The 27,888-nt window shown below is 57.1% G+C and overlaps 1 protein-coding gene across 1 annotated transcript; it reads right to left on the bottom strand.

The window, feature by feature from the left end:
- Positions 1 to 3,034: 3,034 nt before the first annotated feature.
- Exoc3l2 (exocyst complex component 3 like 2) lies at positions 3,035 to 24,379 on the bottom strand. The gene is made up of 12 exons (XM_027945900.3): positions 24,306 to 24,379; positions 19,776 to 20,311; positions 16,477 to 17,107; positions 14,659 to 14,770; positions 13,659 to 13,760; positions 13,483 to 13,583; positions 13,154 to 13,264; positions 10,463 to 10,598; positions 7,142 to 7,264; positions 6,555 to 6,710; positions 5,619 to 5,740; positions 3,035 to 3,696 (listed from the first exon to the last, which is right to left on the bottom strand). The coding sequence occupies exons 2-12, from the start codon at positions 20,293 to 20,295 to the stop codon at positions 3,405 to 3,407; spliced, it is 2,406 nt and encodes an 801-aa protein (XP_027801701.3). The 5' UTR covers positions 20,296 to 20,311; positions 24,306 to 24,379; the 3' UTR covers positions 3,035 to 3,404.
- Between the last annotated feature and the right edge of the window lie 3,509 nt (positions 24,380 to 27,888).

Raw genomic sequence — 27,888 nt, 5'->3', positions numbered from 1 at the left:
AGCTGTCACCCTCTTAGTCCATCCTGGTTTGAAGGAGCTGGGTGGTAGCTTTAGGCATGGGGGGTGTGGCTAGAAGGGGTGGCCTCTGGGCGTGTGTTCTGAAGGGTGCGTCTTCTCTGGGCCCTTCCCACCTCTGCTTCCTGACCCTGTTGTAGCTGAGCAGTGTCCCTCTGAGGGACTTCTCCAGGAGTGGCTGCCTCACCTTGGCCTGAGCAATGGACTTGGCTACCTATGGACCAAGACTTCCAAAACCATGAGCCCCAAATAAACTCTTCATCCTCTAGGTTGTCCTTGTTGGGTGTTTTGGTCACAGTGATGCAAACCTCGCTGACACAGCTGAGAGAAGGAAAGAGCCCTGGTGAGCACCGCAGCCCCGATCCCCTGGAAACTGCCACGCTCAGGAGGAAGCAGTCACAAAGCCCACGGATTGCTTGTTTTCATGGACCTAAAGCATCTTCAAATGGTAGATTAATAGAGACCGAGTCACTAGTGGATGGTAAGGGCTAGAAGAGGACCTCGGAGATTGGAAATCCACTGTAAATGAGGATGAGGTTTCTCTCATATTTTTATTGCGGTGAAATATACATAAAAGAGATCATTTAATTAGGTTAAGTGTATGATTTGGTGACATTAACAGGGCTGGCAATGTGACTCAGAGGACCAGAGAGAGGGCAGGACCTCCGAGGCAGAGGGAGGTAGGGAGGCTCAGAGAGAGCAACGGGGACATGAGGGATGGGAGGGCGTCCGTGAAAGGGATCAGGTCTCAAGACAGAGGCTTCATGGGGGACGGCATCTCGGGGAGAGACGTGGAGCCTCCGAGGGTGGTCAGGGGTGGAAAGGTTGGAATGGGGGCCCGGCAGGCATCTGGGCTCTTGGGTGGAGGGTGCATTTGCAGAAGACCCCGGGGTTCAGGCCCAGTGATGGCGGGCGGAGCTCCCCATAGCCTCTCTGCGTCCTCCTCCCTTCTGCAGGCACGAGTCCCTGTTTGGCTCTGGGGTGCTGGTGAAGGGGCCCACACCCTGGCCTTCTCCCACCGTGCGGCCAGGCCCTTCCCACCACCCAAAGGCTTTGACGGGTGGTCTTCAGCAGATGGTTCCATGGGAAATGGGCGCTGGGTCCACAGTCATCATAAGGACACTGGGACCCAGAGGAGGTGCGTCCCCATTGCAGCGCATATCAGCCTTCATTTAATTATTAAGTGAAGGTGTCCTTATGGATGCACTGGGTTTTATTTACCCAGGTGTCAGCTGCTCCCACTCTGGGCACCCCTGGGCACCCCTGGGCATGGCACACGGTGGGGCTCAGTCGGCAGGGGGGCAGGTTCAGTCTACCTGAGGGCTGGACTGAGGGCTGAATCCCAGCCTCTGCCTGGTCCTGGGTTCCCAGCAGACCCTCACCTCCTGAGCCTGCTTCCCCCCAGGAGAAGCCTCTGTTCCCAAGGCCAGGGGACAGTGCCATGAGACTCTTGGCACTGGAGACCCACTGGGTGAGTGCTCTGCACATACAGGAACCCGGCCACCAGAGCCGCCCCACCCCACTCCCTCAGCAGAAGGGGGCCCAGCCAGGATTTGAAGGCCCCTCTGAGTCCGCAAGGCTGATTGTGTTTTCTAGTGCTTTCCATGGGTCAAGGCCGGTGCCAAGTGCCATGCACACACGACCTCCCCTTGAGCCCCCCTGGCATGTGGAAGGGTGGCTGCTCTAGGGGCCTGGGGGATAAAGGCGGGGTCCTGGCTCTTGTTGGGGGGATTGGATGCACGTCTTCCCACCCCCAAGTTTGCAAGCATGTTGAGAAGGGCACCGAGGGAACCCGCGAGAGCACGTGTGTGTTCAGTGAATGCAGCTGCTAGGCTCTTACCGCCTCCACTTCACAGAGGTAAAAACTGGGGGCAAGAGCAAGAAAATGTTTGCAATCTAGAAAACACAGAGGACCAAATTCATCATAGCCCCATAGTGGAGACAACCTAAATGTCTACCCACTGACATAAATAAAACAGGGAACACGGGTGCTGTGGAATATATTCGGCAATAAAAAGAAATGAAACCTTGTCAGATACAGTGGAGATCTCCTCTGATCCCAGTTCCTCAGGAGGCTGAGGCAGGAGGATCTCAAGTTCAAGGCCAGACCGGGCAACTCAGTGAGACTGTCTCACAACAAAGTTTTAGAAAGGACTAGTGATGTCTCTCAGTGGTAGAGCCCTTGCCTAACATTCGTGAAGCCCAGGATTTCAGTGCCAGTACACCCCCTTAAAAGTGTCACTTTTGGGGATGAAGTCAGGGGGGTAGATCTTCCGGACGTCTTACTTCAGCCTGGGCAAAGAGAGGTTAAATGATTTCCCAGGGAGGGACAGGAACCAGAGCCCAGAGAGGGGCAGCTTCCTGCCCACAGCTACACAGCCAGGAGGCTCCAAGAGTCTCAGTCTCCAGATCCCAGAGTTCAAACGTACGTGAGGTTCCAACCCCAGCCCCGGGGCTGACCCCTGGCCGTCTCCTCTTTCTGACTTCTCAGGGAAAAAAAAAATTAAAACAACACAGGCCCGGAAGCATCCATCATGAGCTGTCCATCTCGGGCCGGAGAGGCAGGGGTCAGCAGGGAGGTGACCTCCAGGCCTCCGTGGAGACCTGGATCCGGTGGGGCTGGGGGTAAGAGGCTGGAAGTTTTCCCACCCTGAGATTTTCCTGCATCAACCCAGGAGGGCGCCCTGGATGCCGCCGGCCCCACCCCCAACCTCCTTCCTCTCTTGACGCAGCTTCCCGGCCAAGGATGGATGGGCGGGGAGGCCATGCCAAGGTGCACCCACCAGGACCAGAGTGGACAGGATGATGGTCCCTGCTCAGAGTGGCCAAGGGCTGGCCTCAGAGCCACACAGCCCAGGGACTTGGAGTAAATGGGTGGCCGGCAGCTGCGGTGGCCTCCCACAGCCTCCACTGCCCTGCGTGACAGCTGGACCCCAGCCTGGCCTTGGACGGGTGAGAAGCCTTGGCCCTGGGCCCTGCCCCCGTCCTTCCTCCGCCTCACTCAGGACTCAGCCCTTCCTAGTGTTAAATAGAAACCTCTTTATTCTAAGTATCGAACGTTCCTTAATACGTTGGATGGGGGCCAGACCTTGAGGTGAAGGGAAGGGGGGGCTGGGATATTTTTGTAGAGCCTTCCAGAACACCACCCTTACACAGGGCTGTGGGGGGAGGGAGCTCTGGCAACCAGTTCCTTGGCCTTGGGAAGGCCTTTGCTCCCTCTGGCCTCTGCTTCCCCTCGGTGGGAGAGTTTGGGGCTGGCGGAGGGGACCTCAAAGGCTCTTCCCATCCCAGGGCTCTGTGAGCCGGGCAGGGAGTCTCGGGCAGTGGCACAGGGGGATGGCGTCTCAGCAGCAAAGTGGGGGGCACTAAGGCCGAGGTCTGGGAGAGCCTCAGCGCTGGGCCCGGGGCCTCGACGGGGACAGAGGCCGAGGCCGCAGGGGCAGACAGGCCAGGCTGGGCCTGGCCAACCGGGACAGGGGGAGGCGGCCCACCGAGAGGGGGAGGCTGAGGCAGAAAGAAGGGCGGGGCACAGGGATGTCCGAGAAGAAGGCACGATCCCGAGGGGGCGACAGGGCTCCCCCCTCACAGAGTTCCAGGTCCCGGGCCACGGCCAGGATCTCCTGGCGCGTGGCAGTGTTGTGCAGTCCGCGCACGTCGAGGAGGGCCGCCACGTGCTTCCGCCTGTGGGTAGAGGAATGCACAGGGTCGCAGGGGTCCTGGCTCTGGACGCACATCCAGTCCACCTGCAGACCCCACCTGAGTCCCTTCCAACACAGAATCTGGAGCCCCCTTGCCCTGTTTTCTGAATCGTCTCCTTCCCCAGTCTTTCTCCGGCCAACCATTGCGAAATCCTCCCCTGTGAGCCCAGATGGACAGCACAATTTCAGAACATTCCTCTCCAAACCCAGCACAGGGGTCTTCCTGTTCACCCCAAGTCTCAGCCGCTGGTTAAAATTAACCTTCAGCCCCAATTTAGCTCAGCTCTCCTAAATTTCCATCCGGGTATCCTTGCAACTACTGGATCCTACAACAAACCCTGAGCTTCACCTTCAGGGTCCAACCAAATGGCTCCACAGTCATCTCCTACGTCCAGCCCAGAACCGTCCACCACACTCCAGTCATAGCTCTCACCTTGGTCTGAGGCCAGGACTGAAACCTTCATTCCAAACTTGACTCAACAGCTCTCTATTTGGATCACATTGTAGAACTTTCATTCCCAAATCTGAACCTAGAATGCTCATGGACCTTGTCTCCGGCCCCCACACCCATGCTCCACCAAAATTCCACTCCAGGACTAGAATTCACCTGGGGGACTCTCACTCCCATCAGAAGCCTCAAAATCAACTCTGTTCTGTAACATTCTTCCCTAAATCCTCCTTCCCCTCCGTTCCCCCCTCAATTCCGAATCACGGCCCCAAATGAATCTCTAGAGCCACCACATATTTCAATTCAAAACACTGAGCCCAACACTCATTTCGAGAACTTTCACTTCGTGCAAATCTCTGAGGTTTCCACAGCTTGTACCTCTGACCCACCTCAGTGTCTTCATCTACCCACATCCTGAGTTTGCAATCCTTGCAGCTCCCAAACACAAATCCAAAATGTGTCTCAAGAACCTTCAGCCCCAGCCAAGCTCCAGAACATGGCTTTGAAACTAGTCCTCTCAGCCCAGCCTGTGAACTCTCAGATTTAGCTTCAGATTCAAGTTCGGATCCACTACCCAAGATTCAAGTTCAGAAACTCCAAACCTGGAGGAATGCCCGACCCCTTAGGGCTCCAGGCCTTCCTAAGGATGTGACCCCCCCCCCGCCCCCACTAGGGATCAGTTCCAGACTCCTCGTCCTCAACCTGGAACCCAAACCTGCTTATGCCTCACTCTGGTTTCTGTGGGGCTTGTCCCTCTGAGTGGAAAAGTCTGGGGGCCAGAGCACTGTGAGCGCAGGTGCTGCCAGATTCAGGTCCCCTTTCCACCTGCTAAGTGGGATATTTAGGAAACTGGAATTTCTGCGTGTAGCAGATGAGTTACGAACTGTAAATGGACCTCTTGCACAGTGGGCGTGCAGGATGCACATTTAGGACGGACATACAGACTCTGCAAACTGCCCAGAATAATGATGCCGACCAATTCCCCCAAGAATTCTAAGAAAAACGGCACTATTATCCCTAGGGAGCAGATGAGGAAACTGAGGCTCAGAGAAGGTCACATAGGAAGGAAACGGCCCACCAGGATTTGGATGGCGCCTGCGCCTGCCACTGTCCCAGTGCGTGTGCGCCCGCGTGCCCGTGCCTGTCCCCGTGTCCCCCGCGGCTCCCCTGCCGGGCCGGCCCTTCCTGCCGCCCAGCGGCCCCGCGCCCCCCTGCCCTGGGCTTCCTGTGACCGCCTGTTTGTTTGCGAGTCCTGGTGGCGGTGGCGGCAGCGGCGGCAGCGGCAGGAGGAGGGAAATCGTATTAATAATGCCTTGGTTCCAGCAGGAAACGGCCGTCAGACACGCTCGCCGCCTCCCTCCCTCGCCCGGGGGGCAGGAAACGCAGGGACGGATGCCAAGGCCGCCAGAGACGGGCAGGCGGCGGGGCGGGAGCGCGGGCGGGCGGGCGGCGCTCACCTGATGTCTGGGTAGTCGCGCACCAGCACCCCCACCTCCACCTGGATGCTGGGCGTGTCTTCCAGCTGCAGGACTTCAGCCAGGTGCGGCACCACGGCGTCCAGCCACGAGGCCTGGGACTCCTGGGGGTGGTGAGCGTGCAGGGCTCACGTCTCAGTTCAGAGCCCCCTCCCAGAGCCACCCCTCCCAGGACGGAGCCGTCCCCTGCTCTGGCTTCTCCTGGCCTTGGTTTTTCCCATCTGTACAAAGGGTCAGAAGACGGGCTGGCCGGGGGGTTATCTGGAACCTTCAGATATTTGAAGGACAATCCATACTGTAATCTATACCCGGTTTTGCAGATAATCGGGAGCTGTGCCACATGACTCAAAATCTATTCCAAGTTTGCAAAATGTTGCCATTTGGGGAAAACTGGATAAAGGGTACAGGGAGTTCTGTGCGAGCTTTCTTACAACAAGTGCATGTGATTCCACAATTATCTCAAAAAAGTTTCAAAAAAATAAAAAAAATTCCAAGGACTCCAGGCTAGAAACCAGAACAGTAGTTGACTGGGGACCTTCCAGTCCTGATGGCTACAAATGGGTTCAAAGAAGATTTGGTGGCTTAACATTCTTAGATTAGATGTTAGGGTTCTGAGTTTCTGTCCCGTCCTATTTGTGCTCATAATCATGGTTAACGTTCACGGGTGTCAACGCTGCCAAGGGACTGCCCTAAGCCTTTCACAGGAATTAAGTGATCTAACCCTGCAACAATGGGTGGGGATCGTTATTTTATTCTGCACCTGAGGCCAGCTCAGAGTCCCTGCAGCCGGAAAGCCCGGGTCTGCGCCAAGGTCACGGAACCGCGCGCTACGCCTCGCGGTCCGCCGAGAGTGGTCTTTGAGTCCTGGGAGGGACTCCGGGGAGCCAAGGGCAGCCCTGCTCCGGGGCCCCCACTCACCAACCGCCTGAACAGCCTCTGCAGCTGCGCCGCGTCCTCCCGGAGCCTCCCGGCCACGCGGCTGCGGGTCCGCGCCGAGCGACAGTGCAGGCGCCCGCGGAGCAGCGGCCGCACGTACTCGACCAGCGCCCGCCGGTGCAGCTCCGCCACCAGCGCCTGCGGGAGGCGGGAAGGAGGTGCGAGGGTGAGCCCCACCCGGCCGCCCCGCACCCCGCCAGGCCCAGGCTGCGGGACCCCCATCCCCACCGCCCGCCCAGTCCTCGGGCGCCCAGTCCTAGCACTCAGCCCTCAAGCAGCCCTCCAGACCCCAGCCGGCGGCCCTGTCCTACCCGATGATGCCCTCCCAGGCCCCTTAACAGTCCCCACAGCCCGCCTAGGGGCCCCGTCCCAGCATCTCCTCAATCCCCAAGTTCTACCTCCAAGAGCCCCACTCCGGCTGCACCGGACCCCCACACCCATTCCCAGGAGCCTCCCCTCCAGCCCCAGCAGGTGCCACCTCCCTGGCTCTGCGGAGCCACTCCCCACCTCGAGGGGGTCTCCCCCAGATCCTGGGTCCCCTGCCCCCCTCCCCACCGCAGGCCGCACACCTGGTAGGGCTCATCCTGCATCCTGCGCAGTGCCAGGGCCTGAGCGCCCAGCGTGCCCACGATGCCATCCAGGGCCTCCGGGCTGCTCAGCCACTTCCGGCGCATCAGCTTGTTGAAGTATGGCTGGGTGGGACAGAGTTCAGGGAAGTCACCGCTCTCCTCCTCCCCCTCCCTCTTTCCTCAGGAATATGATCTCTAACCCCCCCCTCAGAGCTTAACCTAGGGTGTGGGGGTGTGGGGACACAGCAGGAGGAGGAGACAGCCCCCACCTCGTCCTCCTGGGGCTCACAGTCCAAAGGGGAGGCAGACTGGTCCCCAGACAATAAGAACCTAGAGCTGGCAGGGCCACAACTGGGGAACCAGGGGTTTAGGAAGCCTAGAGTCCATGGCGGGCCGACCCAGCATGTGAGTCAAGGAGGGCTGCCTGGAGGAGGAGGTCAGGCCCTGACTCTGGCCATGGTTAGGAGCACGAGAGGGAACTGTTTATTCAGAGGGAACAGCATGCTGTCAGAGCACCACAGAAAGGTCCCTGTGGCTGGCCAGACCATCGGCCCAGTTCTCCAGGTGCCCTCGACAGGAAACGGAGACCCTCGTTCAAAATCACCAAGAACTTTAAGGCAATGACAGCAGACCTTTAAGGAAGCTTGGACCTAAGTGTGTGTTGGGGACTGTGCGACCCTGGGGCCCACACTAGTGGCTTTTTCCAGGCTCATGGCTGGGGATTGGAGAGAAGAGTCTAGGTGGCAGGGCTGGAGCACACAGGGCCGTGCCAACTTTCACACTAGGGAGCACTAGGGAGCCATGGCAGGTTCGGGACAGGGGAGAGGAGAGGGTTAGGTTTGTGCTTTGCCCAGATTAACGGGAGGAGGCAAGACTGGGCAGAGGCAGAAATTAGGGAGGAGGCTGAAGGGGAGCACGGAGGAGAAGAAGGAGGGAGAAACGAGGATCCAGGCGGCAGAATTCACAGGTGACAGTTAGTGACTCTGGGCCGGGAGAGAGGGAGTGTCTGGTAGGGCCTAGGGATGGTGGCAGTGGGTCTGTGCCTGAGATGGAGGCAGGGAGGCTCAGGGGACACAGGGGCCGTGAGGTGCTGACATTCAGGTTGGTGTCCAGGCATCTGAAACAGGCCCCCATCCCGCGCGGCCCCCCACCCCCTTCCTCCCCTTCCTCCTGACAGCGGCCCAGTTTCCTGAACCTCCAAAATGGGGCCTACGGGCTTTGGTTGAAAACGCAGGGCGTGAGGTCACAGGGACACGGGCCCTGGCGGCCTTCCCAGGCTCCCCCTGCCAGAGGCACACAATACCCAGGGGTGCGCACTCACATGTGGGCCCATTCCCTCGTCACAGGTGTCACACACTCACACCAGCGCGTGGTCTGGCTTTGAGTCCATCTCTCCCAGTCTCTGTCTCTTCCCAGTGTCCCTCTGTCTCTGTCCCTCTGTCTCTCCAGTCACCCTCATTCCCCCTTCTCCTTCCCCTGTCTCCCTTAGTCTCATCCTCGCTCTGATTGATTGAGATCCAGGACTTGAGCCAGTGGCCCAGGCCCGGCCACTTGCTGTCCTCACTTTCCTGCTCCACACAGCAGGAGTGAGATGGGAATTTAAGGAGCAGGCCCTGTCCGTCTGCATCAGCACCGAGTGTGCTGGGGCCGGGCGTCTGTATAAAATGACACTGTTAGCTGGGCGCCATGGCGCACACCTGTATTCCCAGTGGCTTGGGAGGCTGAGGCAGGAGGATTGTGAGTTCAAAGCCAGCCTCAGCAACTTAGTGAGGCCGTGAGCAACTCAGTGAGACCCTGTCTCTAAATAAAATATTAAAAAGGGCTGGGGATGTGGCTCAGTGGTTAAGCACCCCTGGGTCCAATCCTCAGTACCTCCAAAAAATGACACTGTTGGTTATGTTTGTTTAAAAAGGATTTCTCATCGTTGGGAGATACAGCCTAAAGTGTTGGTGGATGTGAGGGGATTTTAACAGAATTCAGTGGGGTGGGGCCAGGGAGGTGGCTCAGTGGTCAAGGACTTGAAGTGAGATGCCCTGGTTCAATCCCCAGCACCGCAAAAATAGTCAATCGATCAATTAATTAATTCAGGGGGAGAAAGGGACTCTGGATGAAACAAGATTGGCCAGGAGCGGACAGCGACTGGAGGTAGGCCACGGGTCTGAGGGGGTCATTCTGTCATTCTGTCTGCTCTGGCCATGCATGTAGGTTTGACATTTTCCATAAGAAGGCATTTTAGAAAAATTCTCTGAATTCAGAGAACGCCCCTCAGGTGCTAATCATGAGTGTGAGGAAGCAGATTTTTTTAAAGGGCTGGGGCTGCCGATCAGTGGTAGAGCCCCCTCCGAGCCCGCACAGGCCCTGAAAAAATACATAAATAAATACCAGCAAAGGACATAGCATGGTGGGTGGCGGTGAGGGCTTTGGGAGACAAATGTAGCAGGGAGTCGGGAGGGGGAGTCTCAGGGATTCTGGATTTTTAAAGAGACGGGGTTCTCATCATGCTGTCCAGAACTCCTAGGCTCTAAGGAGCCTCCTGCCGCAGCTTCCTGAGTAGCTGGGACTCCAGGTGCGTGTCTGTGTGCCCCACTTAGAGGAGCTTCTGTTTTAAGTGGGGTGATCGGGGAAGGTCTCATTGAGAAGGTGACATTTGGGTCAAAATTTTAAAAAAGGTGAGACAGGGAGCTACAAGGATATCAGAGGGAGAGCAAGCCAGGCAGAGGGAGTGACAGGTGCAAAGGCCCAGAGGCAGGGATGTGCCTGCTGTGGGCAGCAAGAGGCTGGCAGGGCCCGAGTGGAGCAAGGGAGGAGTGAGGTACAAGGTGACGAGGTCTGGGACACTGTGTGGGGCCCTGGGACCATGGAGGGGTTTGGCTTTTGCTCTGAGTGACTTGGGAGGCATGGGAGGCTCCTGGCAGAGGTCAGCTGTACCTGTAGTGAAGGCCACCTCCATGCACCTCCCCACTCGGTCTGGTGTTCGCTCCATGCACTCCCACACCTGGGGACCTAGCCCCTTGGGGCGGGCACAGGGACCCAGAGATGGACAAATGGGACCCCAGGGACCAGGAGAGCTGGGCATGGATTTGGGGGACCTCAGTGTCAAGGGCTCCACCCCAGCCCCCTCCTGCTGGTGGCTGTCTGTCCTTCCCCCACCACATCCTCCCACCTCTTCCTTCCTGCACCCCCCTCTGCCCCCCAAACAGCGCAGGCATGGCCATCACCCCCACATCTGCCTGCTTCCCGAACCCTGAGTCATGGGCTAAAGGGAGCTGCAGAGGGGGGGCTGCCTGCACTGGCACAGCCCCCAGCCCCTCGCCCACTCACCTGCAGCTCCTGGAACAGCATGTCAGCCAGAACACGGTGGCACAGCCTGGTCACGCGGTCCAGGGAGCTGGCGGAGGCTTCCCGGGCAGGCTCGCTTTCAGGGGGCCCCACCCTGGCCAGGCGCTCGGCCAGAGCCCTGCAGAGATCAGTGAAGCCAAATGTCAAGGAGCCCCGACATCTTGGCCCAACTACCTGCCCCAGTCTCCCCAAGGTGGGCCCTGTTTTATGGGGTGCACGAGTGACAGGTCAGATGGGGGGCTCTGGGAAGGTCTAAGGCCTGAGAAATGTCAGGGAATGCCTGGGGCTGGGGTGTCTGGAGGGTGTGCAATGTCTAGGGAATGGGGTGCTGAAGGACTCCGGGATGTTGGGCTGGGGGTGCAGAGGCCTGGGAGATCCTGAGGGATGTTTGGGAAACTGGGAATATCTAGAGGAGACTGGGGCGTTCTAGGCAGAGACTAGGGAACTTCAGGAAGCTGGGGACTATGTGGGGGCTGGGGGATGTTAGGAGACTAAGGGGTGTCTGGGACTGAGGGTGTCAGGAGGCTGGGGACATCAAGGGTCTAGGGGACATGGGGGAATTAAAGAGGTGTCTCTAGGTCTCTGTTTTTCTTGGTGCTTTGTAAATGGGAGTGAAGAGGCCTCCATTCTGTCTGTGGTTCTAAACTTAGTCTGCAATTCTGAATTCTCCCTCTCATTTCTGTCACTGTCCCCTGGGCCCTCTCTGCAGATCTCCTTCTGGGAACATGGCTGCCCAGAGGTCCCGCACTTACAGGGAATGACAAGCAAGCAGGGTTCTGCCCTGGAGCCGTGGAAACACATGTCCATCCACTGGGGATGATTAAACCGTGATGGTGTGGGCAAGCACAGAATGTGGTTCCGATATCAAAAAGGAACATGGTGACCTTTTTTCCCTTTGCAGTATAGGGATGGAACCCAGGGTGCTAGGCCAGTGCCCTACCATAGAACCCCTCCGAGCCCTGGAGCATGGGGACACTTTAAAGCATCAATGGGAAGATCCCCAAGCTGTTAGGAAGTATTCCCCGATCTGTGCGGTCAGCCCAGCGTGTCCACATGCTCCGCACCACGGATTCAACCAACCGTGGATGGAGAAGATTCAGAGAAAAAAAAATGCACCCGTAACAAAACACGTAGACTTTTTCTTTCATCCTTCCCCAAACAATACAGCATAGCAGCTATTTAAACACAGTCACCATCGTATTAGGGATCATAAGTCATCCAGAGATGAGGTCAGGCAGCAGGGAAGAAGTTTGGAGGTTCTATGCAAACACTTCACTTTAAACAAAAATCATTTTGGTATGAGGGATTGAACCCAGGGATGCTCAACCTATGAGCCACATCCCCAGCCCTTTTTAAAAATATTTTTTAATTTAGAGACAGGGTCTTATCAAGTTGCTTAGGGCCTTGCTCAGTTGCTGAGGCTGGCTTTGATCTGGTGATCCTCCTGCTTCAGCCTCCCGAGCCGCTGGGGTTACAGGTGTGTGCCCCTGCACCCGGCCAACACTACACATTCTATATAGGAGACTGGAGTGTCCATGGATTTGGTATCCACAGAGGGGACGAAGCGGGCAGGGGGATGTCCCGAAACCAATCCCCACTATGGATACGGAGGAAAGACTTCATGAAACGGGGGGTGGGGGGAGCAGAAGGAAGGAGGAGGGGAGGAAGAGAATATATATGTATATAGTTAAATAGATTCACTTGTATTTGTATAAATATGTGTGCACATTCATATATACACTTATTTATACCTGTTACTGGTAAATATTTGAAATTCCCCCACAAAACACACACACACACACACACACACAAATACTAGTTGTCCCCAAGTGGGGAGGAGGGGAGGCGGGAAGACTTATTATTTCATATATTTTCATGTGAATGTGTTAGCATTTTTTTAGATGTTCATGCACCATTATTTCACTTATTTATTTATATACGGTGCTCAGAATCAAATCCAGGGCCTCACACATCACAGGCAAGTGCTCTACCATTGAGCCACAACCTCAGCCTCATGTGTCACCATTTTTTAAAAGTGCCATTGAAGAGCTGGAGGTACACAGCTCAGTGGTAGAGATGTGCCTAACAGGTACGGGGCCCTGGGTTCAATCCCTAGCACCAATAAATAAATCAATTTAATTAAATGCAATTTAAAACAAGTTAATAGTCAGGCATGGTGGCACACGCCTGTAATCCCAGCAATTTGAGAGGCTGAGGCAGGAGGATTGAAAGTCTCAGGCCAGCCTCAGCAACTTAGCAAGACTGTCTCAAAATAAAGAATAAAGAGGGCTGGGATGTGGCTCGGTGGTAGAGTGCCTGCTGAGCATATGAGTCCCTGGGTTCCATCCCCAGTACCAGGGAAGGGGCTGGAAGGAAGTTAATTTTTAAAAAAGCAAAATAAAAAGAAATATAGAAATACACGCAATTCTGGAGCCTTTGAGTCTGGCTTCTAGGTTATCTATTATCTTAATACTCCAGTATTCTGATCACTCTATGATTCTAATTTGTGATCCTATGTGTCATTTTTTTTTTCTAGAACTCCCATACTGTAGGTTTCTCAGGTCCCATGTCCCCCTGGGTCAACCTTGTGATTCCCACCCAGGACCTGGACACTCCAAATCAGCTGTCACCCAGAAAGGCACCTCCACAGCCCGACTCTGCGAGTGCTCTCACCTCAGTGGGGGCCCACAGTTGACCAGGGAGATGGTCCTGCTGATGTAGGTGTCAGAGGGCAGCTCCCGGATTCCTGGGTGCTCATGGAATCTCTCCACGCGCTGCTGGAAGCTGGGGGGAGAAGAAGGGGCAGTTGGCATGATAGATGGTGCCCAGTGCCGGGTCAGGGCCCCTGGCCGAGCACTCAGCCTTTCAGTCTGCGACCCTGATCCCTCCCGGGCGCCTCTGCCCATCCTTACTCCTCCTCTCTAAGATCCCAGGTCCCGGTACCCAACCCCCAGCCCCGCCCCCCGCCTCCAGCCCCGCCCCTCGGCCTGCAGACCCCCTACCTCTGCAGGAACTCTGCGAGTCCCCCCAGGCAGCAGTGTGCCATCCGCTCCCCAAATTCCTGGCTGATGCGGGGCGCTCGCTCCGTGTGCTCTTCCAGTAGCTGCGTGGGCCACAGGAGACAGGTGAGGTGGGGGCAGGCACAGCTGAAGGGCGCCCCTTCCCCTCCGCCGCCTACCTCACACACATCCTGGGCCAGGCTGCTGGACCAGTCCGCCGCGTCTGTCCAGTGCTCCTCATCTTCCTGCAGCACCCGAAGAAGGGCTGCCCGCGTCTGAGCCTGGAGGAGGAACACGGGAGGCAGGCGGGAGGCAGGGGCCGCCTGTGGGTCTTTCTCTCTCTATCCACCAGGATCCCCTACCCCTGGAGCCCCAGGCGGTTCTGGATTTTACCTACCGAGGACCCTAAGCTGAAGGTGATGCTGGGGAGAGAGACTGAACCAGAAAATCTATTTAACCCTTTCTGTTCCTAACGAAGTCTGTGGTTTGAAGCTTTTATACTGAGTCTGTGGGTTAAGCTTCCTCCATCTCATAGGGGATCTATGTTTTCACTGTGTGAGGGAGCTAAAATTCTGCTCCCGGGTTCTGCCAATTAGTTCAAGACGCAGCCTCTTGAGATTCAAGAACTCCAAAGGCTTACGCATCTCTCCTTCTCTGGTCCAGTGGATTGTCGTCAATTCAATAAGCTAGCCATGTGATTCTGGACTCTAGACTCTGGGGTTACAAGGATCAGGTTTCTGCGGCTGGGGAAAGATTAGCATCAGCCAAGAAGTCCCACTGTGGCCTGGCCAGGCCGGGTGGCTGGGGCTGTTATTAACTGCATTCACTATCAGCCCAGCCATGATAAAAAGATGTTTTGGTATTGCACAACATGTTTGCATTCCTGAGCTGATGTTCTGTGACAGCTTTCTCCTGATCTAAGATTTGAAGGGTCCAAGGTTATGGAACCTGTATAGACAGTCTCTTCTTCAGGGCTCTGGTGCTTGGCACAGAACATGGAACGGAAATGACCAGTGTGGGCTTGCATGTCTATGGCCTTTGACAGAAGCCAAAGTTCACAAAGGGAAAGGGAGATGGAAATAGTGAATGGAGGAGGGGAGACCCCCCTAAGCCCACTGTGACCCTTCCTCTCTACAGAGCAACTCCAGCCCCAAATCACCAATGCCAAGTCCCAGGTACCTTGACATCTGTGACACATTCATCCTCCAAACCACGAAGAGTGCCAGGGGAGAGAAGGGGGCCCAGCTCCCCATTCTCCAGGGCAACCATGTCCACCAGCCCTAGGACCTCCCTGGAAAGTGGGAGATAAGAGACAGGGAGATCTGTGAGAGGAGGGGCTGGGCAAAGGGACCCACCTGATGACCTCCCACTGAGTTTGGGGCCCTGGGCCACTCCCTTCCTCCTTCAGGGCCAGCTTTGCTCATCCCTCAAAGGAAGTCCTTGCCCTGGCTCCAGATCTCTGAGTCAGCTCCCTGATGGATGGTGTCCGGGCAAGACTTACAGGGGTCAAGTCTAGGCTTGCTGATCTGACACGCAAGGCCTCTCCCAAGATCCACTTAGTCAGACAGAGGCTCCTTTCTGCCTCTGCTTCTAGGTTCTGCTTCTCTCCTGGCCTCAGGGGCTCCCCAGTCCAGCCCCTGTAGTCCTCCTCCTACTTCCCTGCATGCCTGGGCTGAGCAATATCACCACCGTCACCCCTACTCCAGCCTACCCGCACCTGACTTCTGCTCATTGCATCTGCATGAACAGAAAAACTATCTCCCCACGGGGTGGGGGTGGGGTGGCGTGATCCATGTCTCACTGCTCCTGGAAGCTTTCCAGACCCCCACCCTGCCTCCACCTCTCCAGATGGTCTGGGAGCATCCCTGACGGGGAGGAGAAATGGGGTCGATAGGGTCAGTGCTGGTACCACTGCCCTCTCATTCTTCTGATGACAACTTCCCAAACCCCTCACTCACCAAGGTATAATTTGGGGTGGAAAACTCCCTCTCCGGGAGAGGATATGTGACCAAATGTAACTCATCACCAAATTCCCTCCCCCCACCACAAGAAGGGTAAGATTAGGATGCAAAGGTCAGTGGTTATAAGATTCTAGGCCTGGGAGGGTCAACCATGTCCAGGTCTCAGCACCAAGAGCGGGTGAGGCTAAGGTGTGGGATTTGAAGGCTCACAAGGTGCTAAGAAAGAGCCATGAATTCCACAGTTCAAAGATAGGACGAGTTAACAGCCCTAGGATGGAAAGAGAGAGAGAGAGCAGCTAGAATTCTAAGGGCCAAAAGTAGTCAAGTTGAAGGTCAGTGCAGCCAAGGTTCTAGCCCTGGAACAGTCCAGGGTGCTAAAATTCTAGGGCAGGAAGTCTGAACAGCTAGGATTCTAGCTGTGTAGGTGTCATCCCTGCTACTTTTCTGGACTGGAAGAGTCCACCATGCTCAGTTATCAGGACTGACTGCTCAGCTATCAGGACTGCTATGTCAAGGTTGTGAGATTTGTGTGTGTGTGTGTGGTGCTGGGGATTGAACCCAGGGCCTTGGGCATGCTAGGCAAGCACTCTACCAAAGCAGCTATTTCCCCAGCCCAAGATTTTAGAATTGAAACAACCTTTGGTGTGAATAGGTTCTGGGTCAGGAAGTGTGGTGGGTGCCAAAGCCTAAGGACAGGATCGTCAATGTTACTAAGATTCTAGAAGCGTGTCCATGATGGGTCTGGGTCTGGAAGGATCAATGGTGCTAAGATCCCTAAGAGTGTAAATGTCCATATTGTCCAGGGGCTGGGACTGGAATGCCGCTGAGGTTCTGGAACAGGAAGGATCCGTGGTGACAGCTAAGGTGAGAGGTGACAACGCTGAGATTCTAGGATTGTGCTGAGGCCTGAATAGTCAATGGTGCTATGGTGTCTGGTTCTAGGACTGAAGGGCTGGCGTTCCAAGGTCCCTAGGATCTGAGGAGGCCAGGGTGGGGCTGGGGCTCTGTGCGATCTTACAGCGGCGGTCCCGCTCACCTGGGGTACACCTGATTGTGCCAGTGCAGCAGGGCGTAGCGGTCCGCCAGCGGCAGCCTCCGGCGGGCGGAGGCCCCCAGCCACTCTGCCAATGCGCCGTGGTAGCCGCGCAGGTAGACGCCGAAAGCGCCCAGGCCGGTGGGGTAGGCGGGCGCCAGGCGGCCGCGCACCACCGCCATGTCCTCCAGCAGCCGCGCCCGCAGCGCCTCCAGCTGCCCGGCCAGGCCCCCGGGCGCCCCGGGCGCTGCCGCCTCCAGGCGCTCTCGCGCCGCACGGGCCACTGCCTCCGCCCAGCGGGCGCGCAGCTTGCGGGCCGCCCCGGGCCCCCGGCGCCCATCCGCCGCCTCCTCCTGCACCAGCACCTGGCCCAGCTGCGCCACCGCGCCCGCCCCGGCGCCCGCGCCGGGCCGGGGTCCCGCCAGCGTCTCGCGCACCAGCGCCCACAGCTCGCGCTGCAGGGCCTCGTACAGCAGCGCCACGTCCCGCGCTCGGCGGCCCCCGCTCGCGCCCTCCGCCACCGGCGGCCCTGGCGCGCCCCCCGACGACGCCAGCTCCTCCGCCTCCAGCTCCAAGATGTGCTCGTCGGCCCGCGCCAGCTCGCGCTGCTGGATCAAGCTCAGGATCTCCAGCACTGTGGGGAAGAGGGAGGTCAGGGCGCCCGCCCGAGGCCCGGCCCGGGGACCGATGGCTAGGAGAGGACGCAGGGATGGGTTCCGTGAAGGGGCAGGCGAAGGGCAAGGTGGGGGAGGAAGGGAAGAGAATTGGAGTGCGGGTGGGAGAAAGTGGGGACCAGGATGGAGGAGGAAGTCAAGAGAGGGTGGAGGGAAGATGGGGGTCCGGGGTGGGGGAGGGCAGGGGTGGAGGGCCGGGAGGTGAGGTGACAAGAGAGAGGGCCAGGGCATCGAGGAGGTAGGGGGCAGGAGCTTTGGAGGTGGGAGAGGAACCTGCCCACGGGATGTGGGGGCCACAAGACTACAAGGTGTCAGATGAGGAAGAGGGTGGAAAGGAGGAGGGGGAGGCTGGGGGAGGGGGTGCGAGGGGAAGGGGCAGGGAAGAAGGGAAGGGTCTAGGGGTCAGGGGATCCAGAAGGGCTTCAGGCAGAGGGAAGCCAGAGGTTGGCGAGGGAAATGTGTATCAGGGTTGGAGGGAGGGATGGGAGCTGGGAAGGTGGGGAAATAGAGGAGGGTCCCGGAAGGTGGAGGGCTGAGCCAAGACACAAGCCAGGTGAGGGGTGCAAGATGGAGACCACCAGGGGGCGGGGGCAGAGCAGAGAGAGGGAGGAAGATGTGGGGACGGTAGATGGGGTCTTGGGGGGTTGGCATGGCTGTTGGGGTGAGCTGGCACTTTGGAAATGTTAGACTCGCCCGGGGAAAAGGGAGTCCTGGGGTTGGGAGGCTCTGGCAAAGGCAGAGGGAGGGTCCCAGCGCCAGGAGTTACCCTGCACCTCCCCCTCCACTTCCTCCCTGGCAGAGAAACTATTTCCTGGCCAGCGCTATTTCTGCCCATCCGTTTCCAGAAGGCAGGGGCTCCAGTCACCCCCTCCTCACCTCCCTGCAGTGCCCTCCCAGTCCCCAGGGAGCAGGGGCTGAAATAGCCTCTGGCCAGGATGTGGAGGGCATCAGAGGACAGAAGGGGCTCTGGGAGGTCCCCAGCACAACAGCAGCATGGGCCTGGGGGGAGGGCTGGGAACAGCGCAGGGGCTCAATCAAGGTGGGACTGGGGACAGTGCTGGCGGCTGGAGGATGGAGTTTCCAAGATGGGAGGAGGATGGGGTTGGGATGAGCAAGCCCGGCATTGGGACCAGGTTAGGAATCTGCAGAGGGGAACAGGAAAGGAATCCAGAGTGGCACGGGGTGGGCTGGGACCCGAGTTGAGATTGGGGGCCGGGAATGTGGATGGAGTTGAATGAAGGTGGAGGGTGAGGGTGGGGTTTGGGTTTGGGAGTGGGGTGGGTGCAGAGGGTACTAAGGAGGTTGAGATTGGGGTTGGGGTTGAAATTGGGGGCTGGGGAAGGACTGGGTGGTACATGACTTAGTGAGGAGGGGTGGGAGGGAGTGGAGGGTGGGTGCTGAGCTGGGCCTGGGGCTAGGGGTCAGGAGTGAGACCAGTGGGGGAAGGACTGAAACCAAACATGGGGATGGGATTGGGGTGGGAGGGAGTGGAGGCCTGGGAGTGGGATGAGGTGGACCCACTCAGGGCTGTCAAGGTGTTGGGCAAAGAGATGACATTAAAGACGCGGTTTGAAGAGGGGGCACAGGCTCTGATTCAAAGTAGAGACCCCCGAGGGGGCTGCAGTGAGTGCCCGGTGGGTACAGAAAAGCACCCAGGAGGACCCTGAGGCCTGGCCTAGGGATGGGTTGACCGGGCACAGGATGAGATGGGCTGGCGATAGGGATTAAGTGTGCCAGCCCTCCCCCTCCCACAAAAGACACCAAGCCTGGAACCCAGCACTCAAAATGTGACCTTCACTGGAAATCGGGTCTTTCCAGAGGTTATAGGGTCATAGCCCTTAATCCAACATGTCTTTATAAAAGGGGAAATTTAGACACAAAGACACCGAGAAGAGGGGAGGGGGAAAGGCCAGCAAAGTGAAAGATCAGCCTGATCCCCCCACGCCCACCAGAGCTTGCCGTGAGCCCACAGGAGGCTCCAGGCAGTATTTTTTGTTGTTTTAAGCCACCCAGTTTGTGGTACCTGGGAAAACCCATCCTGCGGGTGCTTAGATTTGGGTGGATCTAGTTAAGGGTGATGGTGGAGGTTAGGCAGGGTGAAGAGGTTGAAGGTCACGTCGGGACATGAGTTACCTAATTGAACTTGAAGGTGTGGATTGGGGATGGAGTTAGGATTGGGTTCAGAGTGGGATGGGAATGAGACGGGCCTGGGGACGGAGGAGGAGGCTGAGGTGGGGGCTGGGGTGGGGTGGGGATGGGAATGAGATGGAATCCAGGGGTCAGGGAGGGCCACGGGGTTGAAAGCAGATGCTGGAAATGACGGAAGGTTGAGTGAGGCTGGAGAGGGAACCGGGTGGAATAGGGGGTGGGGAGAGGATGGGACCCCAGTTGTGTTCAGGAATACTGGAGGGCTGGGGTGGGGCTCAGCGGCACAGTGCTTGCCTTGCATACCGGAGGCACTGGGTTCGAGCCTCAGCACCACATAAAAATAAATAAAAAAATAAAGATACTGTGCCCGTGTATAACTAAAAAGATAGTAAAAAAAAAAAAAGAATACTGGGGGTGGGGTCGGGTTTCACTTGGTGAGGGATGTGGGGGATGATGGAGGGTCAGGACCTCCCCACTCACCTGACAATGGCTCCTTCATCTTTGGGGGCTCTGGGACCTTGGGTGGGGGCTCAGGAGCAGCTTCCCCCGCTGGGACCACTCTCTCAGCCAGGGATGCCCGCCGAGGCTTGGGCCCACGCCCCAGGCGCAGGAAGGCCAGTCTCCGGGCAGCCTCCCCAGGCCCCTCCTCGTCACCATGGGCCCGTGTCCCCTGCAGCCGGGCCAGGAGGCCAAAGTCTGCTGAACTCCTTCGGAGCCCCGGGGGCAGCACGCGGCCCAGGAACGAGCGCGGTGGCCCATCCCCAGGACTGCCTGCCCGTCGGCCCTGGGCCCAGCCCAGCCGGAAAGGGGACAGGCCTGCCAGCTTCTCCAGGGTGGCGCGGCGGTGACAAGATGTTCCATTGGGCAGAGTCCCCAGCTCCCCAGATTCTTCTTCCAGCCCCGGAATGTCCTCAAAGGGGTTCCGAGAGGACCTCAGGGGCAGGGTCCCTGCCCGGGGCACCTTAGGGTCTGCCACCCCTAGGCTCTTCAGGATGGGCATTTTGACAGGCGGGCACCTGGGAAAAAGAATGACCAGGGATAGTGATGACCACTTTGGCACATGGATGTGCCAAGCACGTTGTGGGAGGCCTGATCTGAGCTCTTAGTACCCACTGAACCTCATTGGGGGGGGGTGGCACGTAGGATTCCATGATCCTGCAGGGAGCAGTCTCTCCAGGCTGCACAGCCGGGCACCTGTGCCTAGGCCCCTTTGCCACCTCCCCTGTTCACCTGGGGCCCTGTACCCTCTGCCTCCCTCGTCCCTCCAGCAAACACTTCCTAGGAAAATCCAGAATCCTCAGGGACAAAAGGAGATCCGTGGTTGGAAGGGGCTGGGGAGAGGGGCTGGGAGTGCCCGCCAAGGGGTATAGGGTTTCCTTGTGGGACATGAACGTGGCCGGAACTACAGAGGTGGCCAGTGTGCTAAATGCCACTGAATTGCACACTTTACATTGGTGGATTTGGTTTTGTGTATTTGAAAAAAAGTAAAACAACCAAACCCCTCACTAGATCTATGGACCCCTCCTGTGCAGGTGTTGGGGACACAGTGGTCACTAAGGCAGACCTGGTCCCTGTCCCTGCAGGGCTCACAGCTTCCTGAATCCTGCCCGTTCCATCTCCAAGTCTCTCTCTCCAGTCCTGGGTGTCTCAGGTCTGTCCCTCTCCCTTCCGTGGTCCCTGCCCAGCCGAGCCCTGCCCACAGTCTGCCCCAGATCCTCCCTGGTCTCCGGCCTCTAGTCCTGACATCTCCTGGACCCCTCCCCGGCTCCCGACCCTTCCATGGCTCCCCAGTGCCTGAAGACAAAGCTCAGGCCCGTCCCCACAGCCGGTGGTCTCCCCATTGCTGTCCTCCCCTCCTGACTTGGGACTCCCTGGGTGTCAGCCCTGCCGCTCGTCTACACGGAAGCTGGGCCTCAAGCTTCGGACTCGGTTTCCCTGCCCCACTCCTCCAGGACACCTTCCCCCATCCCGAGGCTGGGTCAGAACCCCTCAGGGCTCCCAGAACCCCTCAGGGCTCCCTCATGCCAGCCCTGCCCGCCCCCCCCCCCCCCCCCCCCCCGTCATCACCGTCTGGGGACAGATCTGTTTCCCCACTGGACTGGAGCCCTGGGAGGCCAGGGCTGTGGCGGTCTCAGTCACTACTGCGGTCCCAGTGCCAAGCACTGGGCGGGCGCTCGGGGAATGGGTGCTAGCAGGAAGCAGAGGAAGGAGGAGGCAGACTGTCCCTTCCTCGGGTGACGGGTCCTTCTGGAAGAGGTCAGCAGGGAGCAGGCCACAGGGACTCGGGGAGACTCGGAAGAGCACTCTTTAAAATGATGAAATAGGGCTGGGCTGCAGCTCAGAGGAGGCGCTTGCCCAGCAAGTGTGAGCCCTGGGGTCCATTCCCAGCACTCGTGAAATGACCAACTCACGGAATTAGTAAATGAATTTTTTCAAATGACAAAGTAGTCTGACCATTCAGAAAAGTGTAGAAAACAAACTTAAAACACCCCTGTGCCTGTGCTCCCAGCCACATCTAATGCAACCCTTTGTTCTCTTTGCTTCAGGGTTTTTAGTGGTGGCCCATGCCTGTAATCCCAGCCGCTCAGGAGGCTGAGGCAGGAGGATCCCAAGTTCAAAGCCAGCCTCAGCAACTAAGTGGGGCCCTAAGAAACTCAGCGAGACCCTGTCTCTAAATAAAAAATAAAAAGGGCTGAGGATGTGGCTCAGTGGTTTAGCGCCCCTGGGTTCAATCGTGGGTACCAAAAAAGTTGCCTCACAGATGCAGTGAGTGTGTGTATGGGGGGACAAGTACACAGCCACTCCCTGACCCCTCTCCTGGGTCCCCCTCCATCTAGTCCTTCTCCCAAGGAAGTGGAAAGGTGCTGTCCCTCCATCAGGTAGACTTGGATCTCCTGCCCCATGCATTCAGAAATAATGTCTTGCCTCACATAGTTTCAGCCACTTTAAATTACCCACTTGTATCTTGCAACTTAATGGAGTTTTGTTGCTGCTGTTTTGTTGAGATGGGGTCTCACTTGACTGGACTGGCCTCAAAGTCCTGGGGTCAGTAGTCCTCTGGTCTAAGCCTCCCAAGTGGCTGTGACTCCAGTCATGGGTCACCCTGCCCAGCTGATTTTTTTTTTCTTTTGTTCAAACTACAAACTTGTGGGATTTACTCACGTCCACCATTTATTTTAAGAGCTGTATGATGTTCCATTGTGTCACTATGACGAGACGCAGTTAAATAAAGCATCAGACGTTCACCGGTTCTCATATTGCTGACCTGTAGTTTTTGTTTTGTTCTGTACTGGGATTGAACCCAGGGGCTTTTACCATACACTGGGCCCATTTCATTATTTTTTTATTTTGTTTTTCATCAGGGCCTAATTAAGTTGCTTACATCCTCAATAAGTTGTTGAGGCTGGCTTTGAACTTGAGATCCTCTCACCTCAGCCTCCCAAGCTGCTGGTAGTACAGGCGGGCGCCACCACATGCGGCCCAAGGGTTGTTTTTAATGGTCACAGGGTTCTGTGCACGTGAGGGACAGGGTCAGCATAGTGCAGCGTACACAGATGCATGAGCGGCCAGGTGCTGGGGTCCTGATGGGCTGGGCTGGGCACAGAGTACCTCTATCTGTAGTGACCCCTCCTTCCCACATTTCAGTCTCTGGACTTCAGCTTGTGCTTCTTAACCTCTCTGTTTCTAGAAACACCTTTAGTCTCCATAGTCCCCTGCCCCCAGGGTGGGCAGTCATCATGGCAACCCCTTGCTGGGAGCACCCCGTGTCTGCGTGCACTCAACGCCACCCCCCAAGTACAGCACTGTTCCCAGGTGCTGATTTCTCTCATCTTCAACACTGGCTTCCGCATGCCTCGTCCATCATCCCCCCAAACTGCCTCCCACATCTCTGCAAACTGGCTCCACCCCTCACCCCCATGAGAGCAGGCTCCACTAAGGTCAATGTTGCCCACACACTAGCTTTTTTGTTGGTACCAACGATTGAACTCAGGGGCGCTCAACCCTGAGCCACATCCCAGCCCTATTTTGTATTTATTTAGGGACAGAGACTGACTGAGTTGCTTAGTGCCTCGCTTTTGCTGAGGTTGGCTTTAAACTCGTGATCCTCCTGCCTCAGCCTCCTGAGCTGCTGGGATTATAGGCGTCGGCCATCACGCCTGACCCAAACTAGCTTTGACACTCCCCGGCCTGCTCCTATATCCCCCCAGACTGAATCCAGTACCCCCCCCAAATTATTTCCAACACTCCCCAAACACAGCATCAAGGCTTGCCCCCAACGGGTCCTGACTGTCCCCTTCCTGGCTCCAGCCTCTGCAAGCTGGCTCCCGACATCCTGCCCTCTCCAGTGCCCTGTCGCCTCCAGTGCCGGGGCCCCTGACTCACTTCCGAGGCATCCCGCAAGCAAGCCCCCTGTCTCCCGGCTGGCTCCCCCGCAGGATGTCTCGGCCACCAGAGCTTCCCTCTTTGGGCCCCTCCTCCTCTTCCTCGCTGCCCCCAATCCTCCACAGCAACCCTCACCTCTGTTTGCAGATTCCGCCACTATCTAGTCCCCAGCATCTACATTGGAGCGCTGTCCTCACAGGTCACATGTCCCCAAGCCCGAAGCCCATGATACCACCCCAATCTAATCCTCGCCCAAACACAATCTCATCTTCAGCGTCTCCAATGCTGGCCGATGCTGTGTCCCATCTCGGGAGACGCTGTGCCTTCCCGGCCTCAGTCTTCCCATCTGCATTCAGAGCACATCTGACCCAGGGTCTCGTCTGGCCTCCAGCAGTGGGTTGGGGCTCTCCAAGGCCCCCGGAGCCCCCAAGGCCTCGGGCGAACTTCCTCCTGCCCGTCTCCTCTGCCCTCCCCCTGGCACCCACCAGCGCCAGGCCACTCTTGGCCCCCAGCCCCTTCTTGGTTCAAGGTGCAGGTGGCAATGGCCACCAGTCCAGCCCACCTCTGGGCTGTGCTTCTTCTCTGAAGGGACCCCAGGGTGTGTCCCCCTCCCTGCTGCACACTCACCTCTGTCCTCGGTGCCTGTCTCTGTGTCCCCACTGCTGTCCTGTCCCCAGGCTACTTGGGCCAGGGCTGCTGAGAGCTTAGATCTGGGGGGGGTGGCTTGGAGGAGGACAATTTCCTGTCAGGAAACCCCTCCCTCTCTGGGGCCAGGGGCGGGAAGGACTCATTATCTGTCTGCCCTTTTAGGCAGGCTGCGGTTGGCCTGGGAAGGACAGGCCCACAGCCGTCCCCACCCTCACCGCCCCCCCTGCCCCAGGCCGGAATCCACCCGCCCCCTGCCTGTTCTTCACGCCTCCCGAGGTGACAACACCATCCTGGGCACCCCAGGGAGACACCCCGCCCTGGACTGGAGCCCAAAACCTCTTTCCAGCCCAAGCAAAGCCTGAGGCCTTGGACAGAGAAGCTGGTGGGCATTTCCAGAGGAGCCCCCCACGCTCTGGGGTCTCCCGTTGTGAGGTGAAGACTGGGAGGAAGCCCTGTTGGTCTGGTGGGTGCTGGGCCTGGGGGGGTTATTGCTTTGCCCAGGAAACTGCCCGGCCCCCACCTTCGCCGTCTTCCTAGTCTCAGTTCCAGACTCCCCGCTGCCCAGCCCCTCTCTGCCAGGCCCCGGCTGATCTGTGGGCTCCTGAAGCCATCAGATGTGCCTGCCCTGCTTCTCCTGCTCCAATGTCAACGTGGCAAAGCAGACTCAGTCCACCGTGCTCATGGTCCACAGTAGGCACTAGATAAAGACCTGTTCTCGAACGCAGAATGCACCTGTTGTGGGACACACTGGGATTGAGGTCGGAGGTGGTTCTGGGGATGCTCCTCCTGCCAGGGAGCTGGTGGTGGACACGGCGGCAGGAAGTGTGTGGTTAGGTCTGAGATGGGAGGGGGTAGGGTTGGATGTGGGGGTCAGGTGTTTTTTTTTTTGTTGTTCAGAGGATTGAACCTCAAGTACTTAACCACTGAGTCACATTCCCAGCCTTTAAAAAATATATATTTTATTAGAGTTGCTTAGGGCCTCCTTAAGTTGCTGAGGCTTGCTTTGAACTCCAGTTGAGGATCAGCCTCCCGAGCCACCAGGATTACAGGCGTGGGCCACTGCTCCCAGCTAGGGTCTTTTCCTGTGTGTGTGTGTGGGGGGGGGGGGCTGCTGAGGATGGAACCTGGGGTCTCCTGCAGGCCAGGCAAGCTCTCTACCACCAAGAGCAGGCCAAGGCTGTTTCTAGGTTTAGTCAGTGTTCACCCTGGAACAAGTGTTCACTGGCCGGGGTGAGGTTGTGGTTGCAGATGGTCAGCAGTTCTTCTCTGAGCTCAGTGGACACTGAGGCTAGGGAAAGTGGGTCAGGGGTTAAGATTCCAAGGTCTGAAGGCCCCACTCCAAGGACAATAGTCTGTGGGGGAAGGGCTGGTTGGGTGGTGGAGCAGGAGGGGAAGGAGCAGGCCTCGCCGGCCCCCCCCCCACCCCCCGCACTGTCCGGCAGCCTCTGCAGGAGGTCCTGGGTCACCAGTGGCCCATCGTGGGCTGTGACCACTGTCAGATCCCCTGCCCCCTCTTTTTTAATTTTAAAATTTGTTTGAACTCTATACTCACATAGCACAAAATTTGCCCTTTGCAACACACAATTCGGTGGGTTTTAGTTTATTCACAAGGAAGCTGCAAGCATCACCATTAATTCCAGAACATTCCCATCATTCCCCCAAGGAATCCTGTACCCATTACAGGCACTCCCAGCCCTCTTTCCCCTCAACCCTTGACAACCACTAGGATTTGTCTAAGAATTTGTCTATTTTGTACATTTCTTATGAATGGAATCATTTTGGATCTGACTTCTTTCACTAAACATATGTTTTCAAGGTTCATCTACTTTGTAGCCTTTCTCTGTGTAGGCCTCACTTTTCCCCATCTTGGAAATGGGGTGGGAACAGTTCTGAGGAATGGGGCACAGGGGTGGGCCCCAAAGTGTGTCCTGCAGGTGTGGGGAGGCATGTGCTGCCCCCGTGTGGTCCACGGGAGGACTGCAGCTGTCTGGGCTAGGACTGGGAAGGGCTTGGGGGAGGTGGGTGGTGTCTGACCCCCTTATTCCACCCCAGGATCCCACTCCTCACCCCACAGAGCTTTGGGATCACTAAGCTTCTAGAACCCATCCTGAACTCTCCCCCACCACCTTTGCCTCTATCTTTAATACTCCTTAGGCTTCACGTGCTGAATTCTGATAATAATGAAGTTCTAATCCAGCTCCCGGGAAGCACTTGACTTTAGATATTCTCCTGGATTGGTTGCACACTGCAGTTGCTGCTGTTATTATCCGGAAACAGGAAACCATCGTGGTTGAAAGCACAAGTTCTGGAGTTGGGAGACAGCTGGGTTCCAATCCCAGTCCTACCACTCACTGCCCGTCAGTTTCTGCATGTGATTTGTCTTCCTGGGACCTCTGTTTCCTCATCTACAAATGGGTTGATAGAGTTGACCTCTACCCCATGGGGTGGCAGAAAGGGTCAAGTGCTCAGGGCCTGGCATGGGAGAGGTCTCCATGATCTACAGGGATGAAGATCTCAACCAGAGACATGCTGGGAAATCTTCAATGACCAACTTGCTGGGGGGAGGAGGAGGAGGATTTGTATGTAACACTTGGCAATTTCCATTATGTAAGAATCCCCACTACTAATTTCAAGCTACCAAGGTCAGCCCCAGAAAGCATTTTTGGGAAGAGATACATAGTAGCCCACTCCCACACAGCAGCTTCATCAAACAGCTACAATAGGTAAAGAACCACAGGATCATAGAATATGGGAAAACGGAGCAAAATAATTAGAATGTATGAGTGTATATTACCTTTGTTTTTAATATAATTTATTTAATTGCATGTTTGCATAATTTAATGTTTAATAATGGCCATGGTTAACAACCATCCCAAAATTCCTGAGACTGTAATGATCAGCTTGCTTGAGCTAGCTCCAGCACACTGTTGGAAACATCTGTTTTTCAGAAAAAAACAAAACTGTTTTTCAGAAAGGGAAACTGAGGTTCAGGAAGGTGAGCAGACTTTCCGACAGTTGGAGGCAGGACACAGACCTCCTCCCAGGGCGTGTGATTCTAGGAACAGAACAAGTGGTGTTGCTCTTGCTGTCATCCCACCCTGGTCTAGAGGACTCCCGGCGGTTCCCATAGGCAAAGCTCTTGCCGTCTCTGTTCTGTTTTTCCACCCAGAGAGCAGCATGCCCTGCAGCTATGCACCTGTGCAGGGTTCCTCCGCACCTGCTTCAGCCCGGCCAGGGAGGTCACATGCAGACCCAATCCCTCATTTTATAGCCCGGGAGAGGGAGCCCTGGAAAGATCGGGTGCCTGCTCGGGGTCGTGCGGATGGACAGAGGGTCCTCAGACCCCAGCGGAGGTGCAGAGGACACTGGAGGACACCTCTTGGGGTCTGGGGTTTTCAGGGGGTTGGACGGCAGCACTAGAGAGGCTGGCCAGCCCTCTGCGGTGGCCAGGTCCCCCCGCCATTCTGTCCCACCCTCCCGTGCCCTAAGACCCCCCACACCCCGAGCACCCGGACACGGCGCCTGGGCGAGGATGTGGGGGTGGGCGCGCCTCTGCCTGGGG

Source organism: Marmota flaviventris, chromosome 18 (genome assembly GCF_047511675.1).
Source record: "Marmota flaviventris isolate mMarFla1 chromosome 18, mMarFla1.hap1, whole genome shotgun sequence".
NCBI classification, from domain to species: domain Eukaryota; kingdom Metazoa; phylum Chordata; class Mammalia; order Rodentia; family Sciuridae; genus Marmota; species Marmota flaviventris.
Note: the sequence above shows the minus strand (reverse complement) of the source record. Positions and strands in the feature narration are given on the sequence as shown.

Excerpts from the sequence above, each read along its gene's own strand:
- Exoc3l2 (XM_027945900.3), bottom strand. The coding sequence starts at position 20,295 with ATGCCCATCCTGAAGAGCCTAGGGGTGGCAGACCCTAAGGTGCCCCGG. Across the intron at positions 13,761-14,658 it reads AATGTGTCACAGATGTCAAG|GCTCAGACGCGGGCAGCCCT; the intron begins GTACCTGGGACT and ends TTCCTCCTCCAG. Across the intron at positions 7,265-10,462 it reads TGCTGTTCCAGGAGCTGCAG|CCATACTTCAACAAGCTGAT; the intron begins GTGAGTGGGCGA and ends TGTCCCACCCAG.